The sequence below is a fragment of the Dipodomys merriami genome, unplaced genomic scaffold, assembly GCF_024711535.1.
Source record: "Dipodomys merriami isolate MVZ:Mamm:240054 unplaced genomic scaffold, mDipMer1.0.p SCAF_411, whole genome shotgun sequence".
Classification (NCBI taxonomy): Eukaryota; Metazoa; Chordata; class Mammalia; order Rodentia; family Heteromyidae; genus Dipodomys; species Dipodomys merriami.
The window spans coordinates 393,866-417,947 of NW_027205727.1; the positions used below are offsets into that span (position 1 = coordinate 393,866).

The 24,082-nt window shown below is 41.5% G+C and overlaps 1 protein-coding gene across 1 annotated transcript in view; it reads right to left on the bottom strand.

Moving 5' to 3' along the window:
- LOC138807120 (zinc finger protein 850-like) overlaps positions 1-24,082 on the bottom strand; it is a 125,144-nt gene that overhangs the window by 71,654 nt on the left and 29,408 nt on the right. The window contains 2 exon segments of the mRNA XM_069992686.1: positions 4,994-5,016; positions 19,830-20,705. Coding sequence (XP_069848787.1) covers positions 4,994-5,016; positions 19,830-20,705 — 899 coding nt within the window.

Below are 24,082 nucleotides of genomic sequence, written 5' to 3' on the forward strand. Positions count from 1 at the left end.
TGAGCCACAGATAACCTAGCCCGGATCTCTCTTTGAGACCTCTCCTCTTTCCCAACTTCATATGGGAACTGGAGGAAAGCTGGTAACCAGGGTTGCTAACACTAGCCCAGGGCCTGCAGGCAGGGTTAAACTCTCCTCAGCAGGGATGATTAACAGGTCTGGCCTTATCCTGGAGTAATGGAGCTGGCAGCAGGGGAGGTTCAGTAGCCTCTAGAGAAGCTCACCCCCACTTCAGGGTGATGGGTCCTAGGTATGAGCCTAGCTCCAGGGTCTCTCAGTGGGCCCTGGCCTTATGGATTACCAGAGTGTTAGTTAATAAAGGAATATAGTTAGTTACTGGGCACCAGTAGCTCATGCCTGTAATCCTAGCTACTCAGTAGGCTGAGAGCTGAGCTCATGATTCAAAGACAGCCTGGGCAGAAAAGTCTATGAAGCTTTCCTCTCCAGTTAACTACCAAAAAGCCACAAAGTGGATCTGTGGCTCAAGTGATAGGAGCACAGAAGCCCAGGGACAGGATCCAGGCCCTGAGTTTAAGCCCTAGGACCAGTCCCTAGAATAAAACATAACTGAAACACAAAGTTACTCTTGTTGACTTTAAGAGTACTGCGTTATGGCTGGAAATTCTAAGTGCTAGTAGGACTCTCATTCCAGAAACCTGTAAGGAAACTAGGGTTCTGTGGGGCTTGAACTTGTCTAAGAGCCAGATTACCATTGGTCTTCCTGGAATTGTGCCCAAGGCTATCTAATTATTGGGCATGTACAGCCTTTTAATTTAACTTTCATTCTATTGGAAGTGAGCTGCGGCTAAAGTGGTAGAGCATCAGCCTAGAGAGAAAAGGTTATGAGAGAGCACACAAACCCAGACTTCAAGCACCAGCACTGGCACAAATAAATGCACTCTCTTTTCCACCTATATGAGCCATGGAGAGACTGGTGTTGGAGTGAATGCAGTGTGTGCTCTTTTGCTTACTAACTGGTGGGTCTTTCTGTACTTTATAGTGCTGGCTGTGGCTTGAAATCATGCCCTGTGTACTATAAACTGGGCTTTTTTGCTCAGTTTTATCACTTGAGCTACAGCTCTAATTCTAGGTTTTTAGGTGGCTCATTGGAGATAAGAGTCTCATGAACTTTCCTGCCCAGACTGGTTTGAACCATGATTTTCAGATCTTGGCCTCTCCTGAATAGCTAGGATAACAGATGTGGGCCACCAGCACCTGGCTTAGCTGGCTAAAATGCAAACCTCCTGGAGGCACCCCAGAGACTTGGATTTAGTTAGTCAGGTTGGGGCTGGCACTGTGCTCTGTGTCTGTGTGTCTGTATGTACTTGTGCAGTTGCCTAAACACAGGACCTCATATTCTATTTTGTTGTTGTTGATGCTGGGGCTACAACTCAGGAACTAGGGAAATATCCATGAGAGTCTTTTTCTCAAGGCTACCACTGAGCCACAGCTCTATTTCCAGCTTTTTCTGAGTAATTTACTGAAGATAGAATTTCATGGAGTTTTGTGCCCAGGCTGGCTTCGAACTGTGATCCCCCGCATACTGAGTAGCAGCAGCAAGGATTACAGGTATGAGCCAACAGCACCCAACTCATATTTGTAAAGAAGGATGAGGTAGTGATTATCTTAAAGCTTGCCTCTGGGCATGGCATAAATAGGTTTTGTGTACTACTTGTTGTTATTGTTGTTGTCAAGTCAGAGGTGGGGATAGAACTCAGGACCTTGTACTTGTCAGGACAGGCTTCTCCAAGAGCTAAATCCCCAGCCCCACCTCATATTTTTTACTATTTTTCCCCCCTCACAATTGGTGCTCTACCAGATGTGCCCCATCTCTATTTCTGTTTTCTGTTTTTTATTTTTTTTTCTTGTTAATTGGAGATAAGGGTGTCAGACTTGCCTGCCCAGGCTGGCTTTGAACTGCAATCCTCTCCTCTCAACCTCAGGAAGTAGAATGGTGGGTTTCCAGAGCCTGGGAAAAGGCATGGATGGGTACCGCTAATTAATAGGTACCCAATTTCAGTTTGGGATACTGAGAAAGTTCTAGAAGTTGATATCAGTGAGGTTGCTTAAATGTGACTGTACTTAAAGCCACTGAAGTGTATACTTCTACTTGGTTTGTATAGCATGTTTTATGCTATACTTATTTTCACACAATGAGAGAATAATTAACATTGCAGCCAGAGAGGGGCTGGACAAGAAAGGTTGGCAGGAGGTGTAAAGTTCACTCATTCAGTTTGTCACCACCAAATATCTGTTGTTGGACCCTTTGTGCTTGGCCTGTGTCAAGTTGGAACAAAGGCAGTGGGTGGTTGCTTAGATCTGGCCCTCTATTACTTGAGCCACAATTATACTTCTGGCTTTTTACAGGTTAATTGGAGATTAATCTCTCAGATTTAGCTGCCATGGCTGGCTTTGAACTTAATATACTGTCTTAAACTCATGAGTGGAACCTGCTCTTTTTTTTTTTTTGTCAGTCATGGGGCTTGAACCCTGGGCTTGGGCGCTATCCTTGTGATCTTCAGCTTAAGGCGAGTGCTCTACCCGCTTGAGCCACAGCACCACTTCTGGTTTTCTAGTGGTTTATTGGAGATAAGAGTCTCATGAACTTTCCTTCCCCGGGCTGGCTTTGAACCGTTATCCTCAGATCTCAGCCTCCTGAGTAGCTAGGATTACAGGCGTGAGCCACCAGCTCCCGGCCTGCTCTTTTTTTGTTGTTGTTGTTTTTGGTTATCAGGCTTAAACTCAGTGCCTGGGCACTGACCCTGAGCTCTTCTGCTTAAGGCTAGTTCTCTACCACTTCGAACCACTGTACTACTTTTGGTTTTCTGGTGATTAATTAGAGATGAGAGTCTCACAGACTTTGCTGCTCTTTAGCCTTGAACTTCAATCCTCTGATCTCAGCCTCCTGAGTAGTTAGGATTACAGCCCCTGCACCTTGCTGGAGACCTGCTCTTCTATGAGGGAAGGGGCTCTGATTATCTCCATTTTACAGATGTAGAAACAGAGGCAAAAATATTAAAATGACTTGTCTATGATGTCACAAATTAGTAAATGCCAGAGCTGGGGCTGTTATTTTTTAGCAAAGCTCACCCTCAAATAATCCTCCATTTGTGTGGCCTTTGTCATTCCATCATATTCCTGTACCAAGGAATCAACAACACCCACAGGTGTGATTAAGAACATGGCTCTGTCTGGTGAGGAGAGTGCCTGGATTTGAGTCTCATGTTCACTACTGAATTTGGATTGAGACGTTTGTATGGCCAAGATTCAAGTTTTGTGATCTTGTCTCTGGCCAATCATTTGTTCTGTGTTCCAGTGGCCAGGTCTGTACGACTAGGATAATTTATTACCAAGTTCACCTATTAAAGTCAGCTTTATAGTTCATTTGAGTGGAGATGGCAACCTTGGGCTGAGTGTCTCATTCAGTGGTATTCTGTACATTTTTAGCATGGTGAGAAGGAGGAGGGAGGTGAGGGGAGAGGAAGAAGAACCAAGAGGAAGAGGTAGAGGTAGAGGTGGACGTTGGCCAGGTATCAATGTCTGGAGCCAGTAATCCTAGTTATTCAGGCGGCTAACATCTGAAGATGATAGTTCAAACCAGCCAGTACAGGAAAGTCTGTAAGATTTTTTTTTTTGGTCGGTCGCGGGGCTTGAACTCTGGGCTTGGGCGCTGTCCCTGCACTCTTCAGCTCAAGGCTGAGTGCTCTACTGCTTGAGACACAGCGGCACTTCCAGTTTTCTAGTGGTTTATTGGAGATAAGAGTCTCAAGGACTTTTCTACCTGGGCTGGCTTTGAACCACGATCTTCAGATCTCAGCCTCGTGAGTAGCTAGAATCACAGGTGGGGGCCACCGGCACCCACCAAGATATTTATCTCAAACTACTCAAAGATTGGAAGTGGAACTGTGGCTCAAGTGGTAAAGCACTAGCCTTTTTTTGTGGGGCGGAGGGGTCTGGTCCTGGGGCTTGGGTGCTGTCCCTCAGCTCTTCAGCTCAAGGCTAGCACTCTACCACTTGGGTCCCAGCGCCACTTCTGGCTTTTTTCTTCTTTGCTTATGTGGTGCTGAGGAATCGAACCCAGGGCCTCAAGCATGCAAGGCAAGTGCTGTACCACTGAACAACCTTCCCAGCCCCAAAGCACTAGCCTTGATTGAACACAAAGAGGCTCACGGACAGTGCCCAGGCTCTGAGTTCAAGCCTCAAGACTAGCGAAAAAATAAAACAAGAGACAGAAATAGAAAAGATAGGTTTTTGTGTTAGCAATATAGTTTGTTGTTGCTGCGACAAAATACTTGACAGAAATAACCTAAGGGAAAAAGGATTTATTTGGCTTCATGTCACAGATTTCAGGCAATCTTGGCAAAGCAGAACAACTCATGGTAGCCAGGGAGTTAGGGGAATGGGTAAGAGTGGGAAAGAGAATGCCTGCATTGCAGTATTCTCTCCCCCAGCCCACTTTAATTTCATATGGAAAGCCTGCCTATGGAATGGTGCGACCTATATGCAGGAGAGATTCAGTTAATCTGATATCCAGCCCAAACCCCCCACACCCCCCACACACACAAAGGTGTGTTTTACTCATCAGCCTGATGCATCTAAACCAATCGATCTCAAGTTCATCCTCAAGATTTAACCATCACAGATGTCAGCTTCATTTGCCTCCAGATTTACCTTACTTGTTCTCTCACAACTCACCTATAATTTGTCATTGTTGGGTTTTGTTTTGTTTTGTTGGTTATGGGGCTTGAACTCTGGGCCTGAGCTCTGTCCCTGAGCTCTCCAGCTTAAGGCTAGCACTCTACCACCTGAGCCACAGTGCCACTTCGAGTTTTCTGAGTGGTTTATTGGAGATAGGAGTCTCACAGACTTTCCTGCCTGGGCTGGCTTTGAACTATGATCCTCAGATCTCAGCCTCCTGAGTAGCTAGGATTACAGGCATGAGCCACAAGCACCCAGCTTCATTGTTGGGTTTTTTTAAGCACTCTTAAACTACTGTGTGTGTGTATATGTATGCACCTGCACGCATGGGTACACATGCTGATACTGTGGCTGGAACTCAGCCTCTGTGAGTGAGTTCTTCCTTACCTTTTGTATTCAAGATAAGGCTGATGCTACCACTTGAGCCATGTCTCCATTTTGTTTTTTTTTAGGCCAGGTTCAAGTGGCTCACACTCTAATCCTAGCTACTCAAAAGGCTTGATATCTGATGTTGAGGTTCAAAGCCAGCTGGAGCAGGGCTTTTATCTCCAATTGGCAACTGTGATTTAAAGTGGTAGACCACTTGCCCTGAGGAATAGGAGTTCTGGTGGGTATAGCAACCAGGCCCTGAGTTCAAACTCCACAAACAACAACAAAAAAAAACTGAAAACTCTCATGAACTTTCTTGCCTGACCTGAGCTGACTTTGGAACGTGATCCTTAGATCTCAGGCTCCTGAATAGCTAGGATTACAGGTGTGTGTGAGCCACTGGCACCCAGCTTTTAGATTCTGAGATAATCGATGTTCCTAAAATTGCCAGAACTTTTTGTCTTGAATGGAGCCTGCAAGATGAAGAACAGGATCAAAGCTGGGTGTAGAGTAGCTCTGCCCAATGGAAAGGGCAGAACTGATTATCTCTGCAAGCTGAGTGGCTTAGACAACAGTTGTTAACCCTCCCCTGGGGTCTACATTGGTCAGACCTTGGGGCCTTCCAGAGCAGCTCTGTAAGTCACAGAGTTATTCAGTCAACTAATCCAGTAAACAGGATCAGCAGGACCTAGCTGGATTTATGGATTGCCAGAGGGCCTTTCACTGAAGGAGATGTGCTTGCTTGTGGCTCTTCTGCTCACCACTGGCCACGCTTGAACTCAGTATCTGAACACTGTTCCTGGGCTCTTTGGCTCCAGACTGCTACTCTACCACTAGAGCCATAGCTCCATTTCTGGTTTTCTGGTGGTTAATTGAAGATAAGTGTCTTATGGACTTTCCTGCCCAGGTTGTCTTTGAATTGTAATCTTCAGATCTCAGCTTGCTGGGTGGCTAGAATCACAGGTATGAGGTACCAGCTCCCAGCCATTTTTTTTTTGAGCCCAAGTTTTTCTGTTTGTAGAATAGTGGTGTTCTGAGTACATTTGCAATATGTTTCTGTGTGTCTGTGTCTGTGTCTAATGGTCCTGGGGCTTGAACTCAGGGCCTGAGTACTCTCCCTAAGCTGTTTTTTTTGTTTGTTTGTTTTTGTTTTGTTTTGTTTATTTGCTCAAGGTTAATGCTCTACCACTTGAGTCTAAGCTCCATTGCTGGCCTTTTGGTAATTAGTTGAGTATCTAAGAAACAGACCTAAGCCACCAATGAGAAAGGTACATTTTACCAAAACAAATATGCCTACATCCAAAACAAGAATACACATGTCATGTCAGGTGCCCATGGCTCATGTCTGTAATCGTAGCTACTGTGTGAGCCCTGTGACAGCCTCTACCTTTTAACAGCAGTCATTTTTCCTCACTTACTTACTGTCTCCAGAATTCTTTCATTAGCTGGGCACCAGTTGCTCATGCCTGTAATCCTCACTACTCAGGAGGCTGAGATCTGATACTCAAGGTTTAAAGCCAGCCTGGGCAGGGAAGTCTGTGAGGCCCTTATCTCAAATTAACCACCTTTTGAAAAGCCAGAAATGGAGGTGTCACTCAAGTGGTAGATCACTAGCCTTAAACAAAATATCAAGGAGGGGGCTCAGACCTTGAGTTCAAGCCCCAGAATTGGCACACATGCACAATTTTTTCCTATGGTCTCTCTGTTCTCTTTGGCCTCTGCATGCAGGCCATGAAGGATGGCTGGTGTAGATTCAGAACCACTGCTGCCTTGGTGGGTGCCAATGATGCCCATTGAGCAATGCCCTCTGACCCTTTTACCATTTCCATGGCTCTGCTCCTCAGCACTGAACACCTGTGGCTTTCTTTAGAGGAGAAAGCAAAATAGAGGGATGACCAAATGGATTAGGGCAGCAGGAGGAGATTGTTCACTGCAACTCAAGGCTCTCCAAGTTCAGGCTTGCACAGAACCCCATATCACCCCGTTATACTTATCTTCTTCTGCTGATCACCTGGAACATCGTACACCTTATGTATAATCATTTCATGGACTCCCTGGAAACCTTGAGGAAGCATCACTCCTTCATTGCTGTCTATTCTTCTCTGTCCACATACTGTCTTCACTGGGTATATCCCTCTTCCCCAGCATTCCTTCAGTCTCCATGGAAGTGCATTGAAGGGACATAGGCATGTAAATGAGAGTCACTGTCTGACAGATCTATCGAATGTGTGTGTGTGTTATGTGTGTGTGTGATTCCTAGGGTTTGAACTCAAATCTGGATGATGCCCTTGAGCTTTTTGGCTCAAAACTCATCCTCTGCCACTTGAGCCACAGCTCCATATCCAGGTTTTTGGTAGTCGATTGTAGATAAGATTCCACTTGGTTTCCTTCCCAGGCTGTCTTTGAACCATGATCCTTAGATCTCAGCCTCCTGATTCAGCTAGGTTTACATGCATGAGCCACCAGTGCCTGTCCCTAAGCCTTTTTAATTTACCTTCCAGGTCACTGAAAGCCCAAAAGTTCTTCAGACAATCTGACAACTCTCCAGGAGTCATAACTGTCCTTGATTCTCTGCCCTGATGAGGGTGCTCTGAGTATTTGGATACAAGGAAATGTGCCATTTGACAATCATCATTGAAACATTATAACACAAAAAATATGGGTTGTATACATTTTCCCTCTATAAATTTAGGTGAAAAATACTGAGTTACAATATTCGTGTTCTCCATGGTGTTTAAATATGTAAATGAATGTTAGAATACAAATGCTCAGTGGAGTCCTAGGATATCTTTGCATTAGTAGAATAATAGATCATACATCTCTAAGTGTATTTGAGTAATAGCTAGTTTTAGTGAAGATGTGACTTTTTGATTATTCAATTATTTTTGTAGGAACATCAGTTTTTATGAATTCTGTATGTACATTAACAGAGAAATAAATTGCTTTTGTACTATCTGTTAGGGTATATTAGACTTTGCCAGAGAACCATGCAAACATCCAGGTACAAAGAACAAAGAAAGTTTTATTGACAGCAGTGGAACTGGCAAGACCTCACAAGTGAAGAGTGAGAAGAAGTACCGGCTATTGTTTGAGGTGACCTATATAACGAGGGGCTAGGAGGTGGAGACCCCATTGTGGACATGTGGACCAAGGGATCCATCATGGTGGACTAGGATTTATGGCTGCTGTCCAAATAGTAGATAAGGGGCTCTGCATCTGCCTAGACCTTAAGGTCACTCTAGGGAGTTCTTGCTGCCTTATATGGTGGTAACTACCTCAGAAGAGAACCATCTCAAGGTAAAGGGGGCTTGGAGGGAGGCTGATTATTAACTGCCTTTCCTTAATGGGCCTAGTGTTGACCAGGAAGGGAGCATGCCAATGTGGAAAGGGGAAGGAGCATGCTTAGCTATGGGAAATAATCTTACTGGGCTAACAATATCTAGCAACTAATGGACTGTGGATTTGTCTTTAGTGGAGAGTTTGATGCTTTACTTGATACATAAAAAATTCTTCTCCCATAAGTAGGCCTTTCCTCCCATGTATAATATTTTGAGCAGGAAAATTTCAGTAAAATTACACAGGTTCTTTCCTGACTACCTCATTTGCCTTCTCTCCCAGCCATGCTTCTTGAATCTTCTGTTCATTGTCAACAGCAAGAAAGAATGAAAGACTCTCTGGTGAGTTGCATTTTATTTCTCATTTTGTATTACATTCCATCTTATGAACTTAAAGGTGTCCAAGATTTAAAAGCAGAAAAACAGATCCAGCTTCAGGAACATGTTCATAAATCACATAAAGATGGCTATTAGGTTTAGCATATTATAAAATCTGACATTCTATACAGAGGGTTACAGTTACATGAGTGAGGTAATGAGTATACTTCCTCTTGAACATTGTTACCCCCTCCATTGTTTTCCCCCTACCATCCCCTCCCTTCCTCCCTACCCCAAGGTTTTTTTTTTTTTTTGATTGTGATTAAGTGATTACTTAATTTCCGGAAATTCACAGTATTGTGGAATAATGATGCTCATTTAAAGTCACAAGTTCATTCTAATTTTCCTGGAGCAAATTGTCTATCACAGTCTGTAATATATAACGGTGCTCACATGTTATATACCATACATGTGATCAGCAGCATGGGGATATTTAGTAGTGGTTTAACCAGATGAGTGGGAGTTCTTTGTTTCTTAAGTCCTGTTAGTTTTGTCATATCACCTAACATTTTGGATTTATCATCCACTTATCAGGGAGAACATGTACTGTTTGTCTCTTCGTTCTTGGCTTACCTCGCTCAACATGATTCCTTCTAGCTCCATCCATTTCCCTGCAAATGCCATTATTTTGTCATTTCTAATGGCTGCATAATAATATTCCATTGTGTATAGATACCACAATTTTTGGATCCATTCATCTGTGGTGGGGTATCTAGGTTGTTTCCATATCCTAGCTATTGCGAACAGTGCTGCTATAAGCATGGAGGTGCACGTGTCCTTGTATATTGGTTCCTGTTGTTCAGGGTAGATGCCTAGAAGTGGCATGACTGGGTCGTAAGGGAGGTCAATCTTTAGCTTTCTAAGGACCCTCCAGACTGCTTTCCAAAGTGGTTGTATGAGTGTACATTCCCACCAGCAGTGTAATAGCGTTCCTCGTTCTCCACATCCCCTCCAGCATTTGTCGTTGCCTGATTTGTGGATGTGGGACATTCTGACTGGGGTAAGGTGGTATCTCAGGGTTGTCTTTATTTGCAATTCCTTCACCACCAGGGATGATGAACATTTCCTCATGTGTTTCTTTGCCATTTTTATTTCTTCATTTGAGAAGTCCCTCTTTAGTTCCCTTGCCCATTTAGTAATTGGTTTGTTAGGTTTGGGAGGGATTAGTTTCTTGAGTTCCCTGTATATACAGGATGTTAACCCCTTGTCTGATATATTGCTGGTAAATATTTTTTCCCAATTCGTTGGTTGTCTTTCTAGCTTGGTTGCGATAGCTTTATCTGTGCAGAAGCTTTTTATTTTAAGGTAGTCCCATTTGTCGAGTCTCTCTCCAACTTGTTGTGACCCTGGGACTCTGTTCAGGAAGTTCCTTCCTGTGCCTATTAGTTCAAGTGTCTCTCCTACTCTGTCCTGCAGTAGTTTCAGAGATTCAGGTTTAATGTTAAGGTCTTTAATCCATTTTGAGTTGATGTAGGTGCGTGGTGATAGGCTGGGGTCCACTTTTAGTTTTCTGCATTTGGCTGCCCAGTTTTCCCAGCATCAGCGGTTGAAGAGGCTGTTTCTTCCATTGTATGTCTTTGGCTCCTTTGTCGAATATCAGCTGGCTGTAGGCCTGTGGATTTATTTCTGGATCTTCTATTCTGTTCCATTGGTCTTCGGGTCTGTTTTTGTGCCAGTACCATGCTGTCTTTGTTATTATAGCTCTGTGGTAGAGTTTGAAGTTCGGCATGGATAGCCCTCCCGTATTGTCTTTATCCCCTAGAATTGTTTTGGCTATTCTAGGTCTTTTGTTTTTCCATATGAATTTTTGGAATTTGTTTTCTGTATTTCAGTGATGTACGTCATTGGGATTTTAATAGGAATTGCGTTGAATTTGTATATTAGTTTTGGAAGTATTACCATCTTTACTATATTAAGTCGGCCTATCCAGGAGCATGGGAGGTCTTTCCATTTCCTAGTGTCTTCTGCAATTTCTTTCTTTAACTTTTTATAGTTCTCATTAAATAGTTCTTTTACATCTTTGGTTAGGTTAATACCTAAATATTTTATTTTTCGGGAGATTATTGTGAATGGGGTTGCTCCCTTTATTTCCCTCTCTTCCTGTACATTACCAGTGTATAGGAAGGCAACTGATTTTTGTGGGTTTATTTTGTATCCTGCTATTTTGCCGAAGTGATTTATGATTTCTAAGAGTTTGGGGATGGAGTTTTTGGGATCGTGGAGGTATAGTATCATGTCGTCTGCAAAAAGGGATAGTTTAACTTCTTCTTTCCCTATGCGGATCCCTTTAATGTCTTTCTCTTGCCTTATTGCCCTGGCTAAGGGTTCTAGGACTATATTGAAGAGGAGTGGAGACAGTGGGCATCCTTGCCTTGTTCCTGATTTTAGGAGAATTGGTTGTAGCTTTTCCCCATTAAGTATAATATTGGCTATTGGTCTGTCATAAGTGGCTTTTATTGTTTTTAGAAATGTTCCTTCTATTCCTATTTTCTCCAGAGCTCTTAGCATGAATGAATGTTGAATTTTGTCAAAGGCCTTTTCTGCATCTGTGGCGATAATCATGTGATTCTTGACCTTCGCTCTGTTGATATGTTGGATTACATTTATTGCCTTACGTATGTTAAACCATCCCTGTGTCTCTGGGATGAAGCCTACCTGGTCATAGTGAATTATTTTTTTTATGTGTTTCTGGATTCTGTTAGCTAGAATCTTGTTAAGGATCTTTGCATCTGTGTTCATCAAGGAGATTGGCCTGTAATTCTCCTTTTTGGTTGGGTCTTTGCCTGGTTTGGGGATGAGTGTGATATTGGCTTCGTAGAATGAGTTTGGGATAGCTCCCTCCTTTTCTGTTTCTCTGAAGAGCTTGAGGAGTATGGGTATTAGTTCTTGTTTAAAGGTCTTATAGAATTCTGCTGTGAATCCATCTGGACCTGGGCTTTTTGTTGTTGGAAGACTTTTGATAGCTTCCTGTATCTCATTATACGATATTGGCTTATTTAATTGGTTAACTTCTTTCTTGCTCAGTTTGGGCAACTTGTATTTCTCTAAAAATACATCCATTTCTGCCCCATTTTCTTCCTTTAGAGAGTAGAGCTTTTGAAAGTAGTCTGTTAGAATTGTTTGGATATCTTGGGTACGTGTTGTGATGTTTCCCATGGCATCCCTAATCCTATTAATATGGGTTTCCTCTCTTCTTTTTTAAATTAATCTAGCCAATTGTCCATCAATTTTGTTTATTTTTTCAAAGAACCAGCTTTTTGTTTGGTTTATTTTGGTTATGGTTTTCTGATTTTCTAATTGGTTAATCTCTGCTTTTAATTTGGTTATCTGGCTTCGTCTAGTAGCTTTAGGTCCCATTTTTTCTTGTTTTTCTAGCTGTTTTAATTGCAACATGAGATTATTTACTTGGTCTCTCTCCATTCTTTTGATGTGGGCATTATAAATTTTCCCCTCAGGACTGCTTTTGTTGTGTCCCACAAGTTTCTTTGTGAGGTGTTTTCATTTTCATTGAGTTGTAAGAAATGCTTTATTTCTTCTCTGATCTCTTCTGTTATCCAGGCATTTTTAAGGAGTGTGCTTTTAATTTCCATGTATTAGAGAAATTTCTGCGGTATGCTTTGTTATTGAGAGCTAGCTTGATTCCACTGTGGTCAGATAGGATACAGGGGATTATGTCGATCCCTTTGTATTTGCTTAAGTTCCTTGCATGAACTATGATATGGTCTATTTTGGAGAAAGTTCCGTGAGCTGCTGAGAAGGATGTGTACTGTGTTTTTTGAGGGTGAAATACTCGGTAGATGTCAGTTAATTCCGCTTGGAGTATGGCCTCTCTTAATTTGGTAGCTTCTTTGCCAATCCTCTGGTTGGTAGGCCTGTCCTTTGGTGAGAGTGGTGTGTTAAAGTCTCCTAGTATTTTCGTATTGGGATCTATTTTATTCTGTAAGTTTGAGAGCATTTGTTTGACATATCTGGGTGCACCAATATTTGGGGCATATAAGTTGATGATGGTTATATCCTCCTCTTGGATTGTTCCCTTTATTAATATGTAGTGTCCGTCCTTGTCTTTCTGTACTGATTTTAATGAAAAGTTTATTTTGTCAGATATCAGGATAGCTATACCTGCTTACTGGGGGCGTTTGATTGGTAGATCCTTTTCCACCCCTTCACTCTGAGTTTGTTTGTATGTTTGGCTGAGAGGTGGGTCTCCTGAAGGCAACAGATGGATGGGTCTTGTTTTCTGATCCAGTCCTCAGTTCGTTTTCTTTTAATTGGCGAATTCAGCCCATTTATATTAAGAGAAAGTATAGAGAGAAGCATTGTTGTCCCTGCCATTCCGTTTTCCTAGGTTTTTCTTCTTTCCTTTCCTCGTGTGCTTGCTCAGTTAGACTTTGAGTAACGCCTGTTTAGGGCAGGCCCCAGTTCCTGGTTGCTTTCTTCAGGTTGTGTCCCCCCTCTTAGAATTCTTTGTAATGCTGTCTTAATGTTTATGTATTCATTTAGTTTTTCTTTGCTATTAAAAGTTTTCAGTTCTCCATCGAATGTGAATGCTAGCTTTGCCGGGTATATGAGTCTGTGTTGGCAGTTATTGGCTCTCAGGGCTCATATGGTGCTTTCCCAGGCTTTTCTTGCATTCATTGTTTGTGTGGAGAGATCTGCAGTGATTCTAATTTTTTTCCCGTTGTAGTATAGCTCCTTCTTCATTTTTGCTGCATGCAGGATTGTTTCCTTATTATTCAGATCTATCATTTTTACTATAATGTGTCTAGAAGTGTTTCTCCTGGGGTCTTGCTTGTTGGGTGTTCGATAAGCTTTTGTGATGTAGTTAAGATGGTCGTTTTTGAGGTGGGGAAAATTTTCATTGATTATCTTGTTAAATAGGTGTTGCATTCCCTTGCTCTGGAATTCCTCACCTTCGTCCACTCCGATTATGGGAAAGTTAAATTTTTTAGCACTATCTGCTTGCTCTTCAATTTCCCTTTGGTTTAATTTGAGTGATTTTTCCATATCTGTCACTTTTTTGTCCAGTTGGTGTATTCTGTCTTCTGTATCTGACACTCTACCTTCCATTTCATTCACTCTGTAGATAGTGGCTTCTATTGTGGTTTGCATGGAGGAAATGGATCCCTTTATGGATTCAATGTTGGCTCTCAGAGTACTGATCTCACCTCTCAATGAGGTATGCATTACCTCTAATTTGGCGTTTATCTCACTTCTTACTGAGGTTTGTGCAGCTTCTATTTTTGCATCCAACTCTTGTTTGATATCCTGTATCTCTTTTGATAGTTCATTCTTGTGCTCTTTCAATTTCTGATCAATTTCTCACTTTATTTCTTGAGTCATTGCCTCCAGCAACCCTTGAATGTAGCTTTTGTCTTCCATTCCTGCTTTGCTCCCACTGGGGCTCTCCCCTGTGTGGCTGCTGGCTTTTGAGGTGAGCTTGCTGTCCTGGGTGGTGGTAAACCTTGTGATTTTTCTCTGTGATTTTTGCATGGAGGTTCAGGAGACTGCTCTTCAATTTTGTTTTGGTGTGTCTGTCTTTGCTTGGTTGCTGATTCTGTATTGGTAGAGAGAGTCTGTGCCTGATCTGGGTTCTGTTGGGAGCCTATTTCCAGCTGCTATTCTGACTTACTTATGATTCTCAGCTCTCTGCTGTAGATTGCTGGCAGTTCCTGCCTTTGGAAGGGTTGAGCAGCCTAGACTGCTTGTGTTTGCTCCTACGGGTGCTCTTGTGAAGAACAGATGCTCTGGATGCACTCTCCCAAATACTGGAGTCTGCTATGGGCTCCTGATGTGTTTTTGTTTGTTTGTTTTGGGCTGGTTGTGGGCTTGAACTCTAGGTTTGGGTGCTGTCCCTCAGCTCTTCAGCTCAAGGCTGGCACCCTACCATTTGAGCCACAACACCACGTCTGACCCTTTTTGCTTTTGTGATGCTGAGGAATCAGATCCAGGGCCTCATACATCCAAGACTATCACTCTATTGCTGAGCCGCCTTAACAGTCTGAGCTCCTGCTTACTATCAGGTGCTGGCAGCCTGTTTTGCCCAATTCCCAGTCTAGGGTATATGGGTGGAGTTTTGGTGGGGTTTGGGCTTCTCTTGTCCTGGGCCTCCAGGTCTTTTGTTGTCACAGGTGTGCTTCCCGGGGATTGTTGTTTCCTGATTTTCTCCCCTCTGTTGAGGCATATGCTCAGCTTTTTACTTCAGTTGGAAGGAGTTGGTCATGTTGTTCAGGTGCCGGATCCCCGGGCCTGGTTCTGGCCCCAGCCTGGAGCGCGCTCGTTAGGCCTGTGCTGATGTGTATACCACCTAGGTTATGCAGCCTGGAGCGCGCTCATTAGGCCTATGCTGATGTGTATCCCATCTAGGTTATACAGCCTGGGGGACACAGTTCAAATTTCTTCTACTGTTGGTAGTCTTGACCCAGGGGCGCTGTTCCTGGCTTGGCCATTTAAGCTCCCTTCCAGGGGCGCTCTTGCTCTAGCCTGGCCAGCGGAGTGTGCTCCACGGGCTGGTGGAGCTCTCAAACAGTTCCCAGTTTTAGTGGGTCCTGTGGTCTGGGTTTTGGGGTAGGGAGTCTAGGTCAGGGTCTGGGGATTCCCTCCAGCTCTGGTCTCCCTTGAGGGATATACTTCCCCTGTGGGGTACTCACCCTGGAGCTGGTTGTTTCTGTGTGGTGTAGGTCGTCAGTTGTTGTTGCAATCCGAGTTCAGTTGGGGTGGTTGCGGGTTGGGTTGGGCAGTGGTGGCTCTGTGTGATTCTTTTCTGTCTCTGCCTCTGTCAAAGCTGTCGGGTCAAAAGTGTCCACGCTCAGGCAGCTTCTTCGCAGTGCCTCTGGGGCCCGGGCGGCCCCGCTGGGTCGTTGTGATCGTGATCTTGGCGGGTGGTCTGCTGACAGGTCCCTGATCTGTAGTGGTTCCAAAAATGCCTGCCCCTGTAGGTCTTTAGACAAATCTTACTAGGGACCTAATCTCAGGTCACAACCACTTTTCCTTAACGGATAAATTAATGTGGCTGGGCCAGCTCAAAAGTCATTGCCATTTAAGAATTTGAGCAGATACAGAGCGTTTGGGATTTCAATTATCTCTCACATTTTACAACTTTAGCTTTTATAACCCAGTACCATGGATGACTGGCAAGTCCCTGCCAAGTCAGACAGACATGGGTATTAGGCATGCCTACAAATTATCTTCCCATGACTTCCAGACTCTGATCAAGCTTTGAACGGCCAAGCAGAAGTGACTCCAGGATCTGATACCATTTCTGCCATCCAAAGACCAGTGGCTTACTGCCTCTGCATGTTCCAACATTCCCGGGGTTCCAGGAATGCCTTTCTCCATGGTGGGATAAGTACTTGTTTAGTAGTTTCCTTCATTGCTTGCTGGACTTGAACTCAGGGTTTGAGTATTGTCCCTCAACTCTCCAGATCAAGACTAGCCCTCTGCCACTTGGAACTCCAAACCAACTCTGCTTTTCAGCACTCTGCTGGCACATTAGAGATGACAATCTCACAGGCACCTTTGTCTGCCCAGCCTGTCTTCACACCACTTTTCAGCTTAATGAGTCTTTACTTATGGCCACATTTACTCCAAGTAAAAGCAACAACGATGGGCACTGGAAGGAGATTTAAAAGCATGGTCTTACCTCGAACTTATTCAGGGCCAACATTACATCTGACAAACTTGTCCTCTCTCCTTTATTGTGGGCGTTTAGGAAACTGTTCTAAAAAACCTATCATGGCAAAGTAGGTTAAACAATCATTTTGGTAATCCTAATTTTTATTTTCCACATTGAAATCAATCTTTAGGACAATTTGTCCTTTTAAACTTTCTTTTTTCTGGGAGGCCTGCCACTCCCCACAACGTGACAAATTTCTGACAATGGGGAGGCCATTTTTAAAACTTTTTGAAAAGTCATTTTACTTTGCATTTAAATTCTTCATTGAAACACTGGGCAACACCCTTTACCTCTTGGCTGAAGGTTACAACTGGCTATTTTTTCCTCCAGTATGAGTTACATTTAGCAAATTAGCAGTTTATTTTAATGCAGTAGCTCTGTACCAAGAATCTAGACTTAGTATCTCTTGCCCTTTAGAGAAAAGTCAACTTAGCATTTTTGCTCATACACCCCTCATGGTCTAACAGAAACAAATATCTTAACTGGCTTGTTTTTTATTCTCTTTTTACTGCAAATTCACAGGCTTTTCATCATGTGTGATTCAGCAAGGCTGGAGTCTAGGCAAGGATGTGGCATCTCCCAGTGTATATGGACTGTCGCATCTCTTGCTGGTTACCTGCAAAATTCTATATGCACTGGTTAAAGACCACTGTTGAAAGACCACACTGGCTTTTGCAGGCTGGTGTCACTGGTTTAGGCAGCTGCTTTGTTCTATTACGTGGGTATTTCCCATGCATAGGAGCAAACTGCATCTTGACGCACTGTGGTCCCTTGATTATAAAGGGAGTTGATCAGTGCACAGGGGAGGAAACAGAGAATTAAAACCTCAGCCTTAGTTTGCCAGTCATGGTCAGAGGTACAATATTTAATCTTAACATAGATAGACATAAGAAATAACATAAATCACAGCCAACTTAATTACCAATTTCATTGACTTTGGAAAGGAAACCATCTTTTCTAACTCCTTTCCCATGGCCTTTTAAAACTGCCTGTTTTTTTTTTTATTTGCCTTATAGTCAGGTCACAAAGCAATTCAGATTAAAAGACAGCTTCCACTGACAAAGATTTTTAGCAAGCAGAATACTTGGTAACTTTGGAACCATTACTATTTACATATTTTACATATAGACAGAGATGATTGTGCACAGAGTATAGAGCACACTTTAATGCTAAAATTGACCATTTAAAGTTTTTGGAATTTTAGCAGTAATACTTTGCCTAATCATGGTAGAACCACATAGTCAGTGCAAAACAAAAACCTGCCAACAAGAAGAAACTTTTTAGTAAACAGGAGTCAAGACATGAACAGATATATAGCATGATGTAATGACCCCAATCCTGGTCAGGTAAGGGGGGGGGAAGTTTATAGGACCCCAGAAAACATCCAAGGAAATTTATTGTGAAAGCCACCTTCATGCCCTCCCCCTCTTCACTGGGCTTCCCTCAGAGCACCTGGACCAATTCCTTCCACCCAGGCACCCCTGTCATGTGACACAAGGCAGCCCACAAGAATCATCTTCACCTGTATTTTACCCTGCCAAATATCTAGCACAGTCCTACCTCTTTCTGCTTATCTCTATAATCCCATGGATATCTGTAAGTATTCTAGCTAGCTTTTGTCCATCATTTTTTCCATGGGTCTAGTTTTTTTAAATTGCTACAGAATTAAATTTAGCAAAACCATAACTTATAATTTGTTGTAGAACTAGAAATTTGTAACTTGAAAAAGCAATATTCTCCTCTTGAGAAATTCACTTTCACCCTCCATAACAGTGAGAAAACACAGACTCTCCACAATATCCACACTAGTGTTTTATTACTCAGAAGAACAATAGCATGGTGTAAAAGTAAAAAATTTACAACAGACTCATCAGTAGTAAATAGAAAACAGCATGTAGTAAAATCATTTTGGCATTACTCATCCAAACCCAAATGCTTAAGAATCATGTCTTCATTTTTCCACCAAAGAAACTAGAAATGGAACTGTGATTCTAGTGCTAGAATTTAGCCTTCAGAAAAAGTAGTTAAGGAAAGTGTCTAGGCTTTGAGTTCAATCTACAAGACTAGTACCCACACACAAAGAAAATGTATTCTTTCAGGTTTTCTGAATGTTTCATGAACTTGGGGATGAAAGATGATGAGACAGATTTTATTCTTGTGCACATTTTGTCATAAACAAGGAGTATTATCTTCCACCAGATCTTCCATTAAAAAATGAATTGGAATAGTAATAGTGTTATAATGCATACATAGACCACACATATAGTGGAAGACTTTTGGGGAGCAGTGGAGAAATTGATGCTCTCATGTCCTTGGAATAAATCATGATAGTCCTTCCCGGTCTATCACTACCAAACCACTATGGATGATTTGAGTTCAATCTCAAAGGTCCAGAGCTCCTATTTCTGAAAAGTGTTTATTAAATTTCTTGACCATCCATTCCTCAATATAAAAGACACAAGTCAACAATTTCACTATCTTAATTCTTTGTCAAGCCTGGAAATCCAACCCCTGAATAACATGAAGGGGAATCATCCCTACTCTACACAATGAGAGGATGAGAAATGTTGGTTCAGTGAGTGGTTTTCCCTTACACCTAGCTTAATTCTGCTATGGAGGATTTCTCTATAATTTACAGAGGTTTCTGCCAAAGGTTTCCCTATGCTGGGTTTCATTTTTTGTGTGAGTGCTCTAATGCTGGCTGAAGGTTCATTTCTGGTTGAAAGATGTCCTCTAATGTTCACTCGACATTCTGTCTTGTCTCTAGGTCTCTGAAATATGTAGAGAAACCTGTGAAACTTCTGGCTAAATATTTGTCTACATTTATTATACTCACATTTTCTCTCCTTATTATGTTCTTGGATGTAATGAGGACTGACTTCTATTAAAAATTGCATATTTGTTAGACCTGTTAATTTTCCTTTCTCCTATGTGATTCAGTTCTCTGCTGAACACTGTGCTATGCTGTCGAAGTGGTATTTTCTACATTGGTATTATTCATACCTTGTCTTTCTTGTCTGTGCTCTATAAACACTCATCCATGCATGATTACTAAGTGAAGGACTTTTTTGATACTTGTTTCATTCATAATGTTTTTCTCCTGTATGTTTTCTGATGAAAATTTAACTATGACTTCTCAAAAACTTTCCACATTTTTTTTCATTCATAAGATTTTTCTCCTGTGTGCATTCAATGTGGAACCATGAGGCATGCCTTCTGGCTAAAAGGCTCCACATTTGCTACATTCACAAGGCTTCTATCAGGTTTTGGTTCTATCATGCAAACTTATTTTTCATCCAGGTGAGAGTTTCCATAGTTATCACATTCCTAAGATTTCTCATGTGTGTGGATTCTCTTATGCTTCCTGAAGGATGAACTCCAGATGAAGGATTTTCCACATTTGTTACATTCATAAGGTTTCTCTCCTGTGTGTGTTCTCTGATGCACAGTAAGGTCTGACCTATGGGTGAAAGATTTTTCACACACATTACATTCATAAGGTTTCTCCCCTGTATGTTTTCTCTGATGGACAGTAAGGTCTGATTTAAATCTGAAATACTTTCCACATTTGTTACAATCATAAGGTTTCTCTCCTGTGTGTGTTCTCTGATGGACAGTAATGTGTGACTTACGGGTGAAAGACTTTTCACACACATTACATTCATAATGTTTCTCTCCTGTGTGTGTTCTCTGATGGACAATAAGGTGAGACTTCTGTCTGAAATACTTTCCACATTTGTTACATTCATAAGGTTTCTCTCCTGTGTGTGTTCTCTGATGAACAGTAAGGTGTGACTTACGGGTGAAAGACTTTTCACACACATTACATTCATAAGGTTTCTCTCCTGTATGAGTTCTCTGATGAACAGTAAGGTCTGACTTACGGGTGAAAGACTTTTCACACACATTACATTCATAAGGTTTCTCTCCTGTGTGTGTTCTCTGATGGACAATAAGGTGAAACTTCTGTCTGAAATACTTTCCACATTTGTTACATTCATAAGGTTTCTCTCCCGTGTGTGTTCTCTGATGAACACTAAGGTCTGACTTACGGGTGAAAGACTTTTCACACACATTACTTTCATAAGGTTTCTCTCCTGTATGAGTTCTCTGAGGAACAGTAAGGTCTGACTTCTGTCTGAAATACTTTCCACATTTGTGACATTCATAAGATTTCTCTCCTGTGTGCATTCTCTGATGCAAAGTGATGTATGACTTCATTCTAAATGATTTTCCACATTTGTTGCATTCATCAAACTTCTGTTCTTTGTCAGTTCTGTGATGCCTTCTGAGACCTGACTTTTGGGTGGAAAATTTCCTACATTCTTCGTATTCATAGGGTTTCTCTTCTGGTGTTGTTTTAGGTTGATCAGAACTTAGTTCTGAATTCTTAGAGATAGATTTTGCACATTGCTTATACTCATCAGGATTCTCTGGATTTTTCCTCTCAGGTTTTGTAAGGTGTAAATCCTTACTGAATGATTTCTCACATTCACTACTTGTATAAGGATTCTCTCCTGTGTCTCTTTTCTGATGCATAGTGACTGGAAATCTTCCTCCCTGACAAAGTTCTTGGGCAAGAAGAGCAGACTTATCATATTCTTCTCTATATTCGTTATGGTTAGAGGCAGGATCTCTGATGCAAACCCAATTATGTGGAAAGAATATCATCTCTGAATTTAATACCTTCTCTCCTCCATATTCAAAATATGGACCATCATAATTTTGACTAAAAGCCTCTGAATATCTAAGTGATTGTTTAACTACAGGAGAAACACCAGGCATATATGCAGCTGGCATCTTACCAGGCTCACTGTAGTGGAGCAGGTTCTGACACTGAATGAACTCGTCCGTCGTCATCCTTAAGGAGTTCTCATCATTCCTATTCAGATCTGGCTTCTGTTTTGAGGTCAAGTTAGAAGTTGTCACTAATCTCACTCTTTGCTCTATTGTGTTAATATATGTGACAGCTACGTCACACAGACATTCATCTGGACCTTCCTGGTAAGTCTTAATCACATGCTCCATTTTTTGAATATCTAAAATGAGTCATATAAAGAAGAAAAAAAACATAAATAAGATTCTAATACTCCTTAAAATAAAGGTAAAGACATTTTCCCCATCTTAACTGTTACAAATTTTGAAATATTAATGTAGGAATTGATTTATGAGAAATAAATTTCTTTCACCACAATGTATTGATTAAGAAAGTAATACTCTTCCTTACACCGTTTTTTGTCATGGGGCATGAACTACAGGCCTGGTGTTGTCCTTCAGCTCTTCAGCTCAATGCTACCTCTCTATCATTTGAGCCACAGCACGACTCCCAGTTTTATCTGCTTATATGGTGCTGAAGAATCGAACCCAGAGCCTTATGCATGCAAGGCAAGCACACTACCACTGAGCTACTATAACCAAGAACTCTAATAACAACAGATGCTGGAGGGGATATGGACAGAAGGGAACACTACTGCATTGTTGTTGGGAGTGTAAACTTGTACAACCACTTTGGAAAACAGAATGGAGGCTCCTCAAAAGACTCCACATAGAGCTCCCTTATGACTCAGCAATCCCACTTCTGGGCATTTACCCAAATGATCACAAACAAGACCATACTAAGGGTACCAGCACAACTATGTTTATTGCAGCATTGTTTACCATAGGTAAGATAAGGAACAAACACAAATGCCCCTCAGTAGATGAATGGATCAAGAAAATGTGGTATATATACATAATGGAATTCCATGCATTCATCGAAAAGAATGATATGGCTCCATTTGTTAGGAAATGGAAAGACTTGGAAAAATTATATTGAGTGAAGTATGCCAAGCCCAAAGAAACAGGTCCCATGGTTCCGCTTATTTGCAATAACTAGTATATATCTGAGACAAGCAGAAACGGTCAATAAATTGATGTTAGGCAAAATGATCCCCAAGATAAGGACTCATATGTTTTTATTTATTGCTATTGTTTCTAACATATATGTATATATGTATATATGTATATATGTATATATATATATATATATGATATTTCTTTATTGTTTTATATGTCCCTCCCCTATGGTATAACCCCTGTTTTTACTGTGTTTGATGTAGGTATAATTTGTGGAGGGAAGGTGGACCCATTCCAACAATGAGATGTACAAGATGTTATGTCGAAAAATGAACTTCCCAACTTTGGCTGGGGTGGGGGGCTGGAGGGGAATGATGGGAGGGGATGGTGACGGAAAACAAAGGAGGCAACAATGCTTGGTAAGAAATGTACTCATTACCTTGCCCATGTAATTGTAACCCCTCTGTAAATTGTTTTCACAACAACAAAAAAAGAGTAACACTGACAGTTTATGATGGAAAATGTTTTTCTGTATTTCAGGTTTTTCTTCTTTTTTATGCCAGAGGAATTATTTATACAAATTACTAAACTATTTACTGCTAGCTTTTTAACCTGTATAATTTAATATGTAGCATTCTTCATTTTTTCCCAAAAATTGTTTTGTTTGATCTTAGGGGAATAGATGCTTTGTATTGTTTTACTTTCTTAAAATAATTTATATATTGTGCTACTTTACTTCTCAAACATTAGGAGAACAGTATTTTCTAACTTTGGAGATTGTACCTTTTTTATACAAACCTTTGCTTACACCTGAGAATAAAGTTTTATAACCACATTTCTTCAGTTATAAGTTCTCACTGTGAATTAAGTATCTTTAGAAATTTTAAAATTTGTTTCCCTCCACCTTAGACAGAATCTCATCTGACTTTTAAACTCTGAGACTCATGAACTAAAGCCACATCAGATCACGACCTAGTTAATCATTCTCTCTAGACTGAAAGCTTTGGTTCTGTATCCTGGCCTCTACCCTCCTTATCCTTATCAGAGGATAGCAGCCTTGGCATAGTCATTTGCTATACCTGCCTAGTCCTAGTTTCAAAGAAAAGTAAATCTCACTTTTCACATTTCTAATTTTCTTTTTTCAAAATAATTTCCACCAAGAGAAAGAATTGCTAACTTTACCTTTACTGCCCTACACAGTTCAGTGTGCATCTACATGCATTTTTGATTCACAAGTCTAACACAAAGATCACCTAGTTCTCTGCTACACATGGGACTCAAGGGAATTAGGAATATTATTGGTCAGTACATAGCAAGACGAATTTACCAATTTGGTTCTGGATCCATGATCACTATGCAAGATGCTTTAACTCACCTGAGAAATTCTTGTCTGAGGCTTCTCTCATATATGGCTCTTCATCTTGCTCCAGCTTGACAATCAATTGAGGTTTAGGACCAGTGTGCCCTGTTAATAAGAGTGAAGACTTATTGCTCATGCTGTGTCAAAATTGTTCTAAGATTTCAGGTATCCTGTTAACAAGGTTGCTCCCAAATCTTCTTTCATTTCTCACTGTCTCCATGGTTGAATCTCCCCGAGGTTTGAATTAATTTTGCAGGTTGTGTGACTTGAATGCAATTCTTTTTCTCAAGGTTAGCATTCTATTAGTTTGAGTCCTAGCTCCACTTCCAGTGTAAGAGTGGTTATCTTGAGATAAGAGTCTCATGGAGACTTCACTGGCATTTTTTGCTTCAAACTGAAAGCCTCAGATTTCAGACTCCTAAGAATTACAGGCAT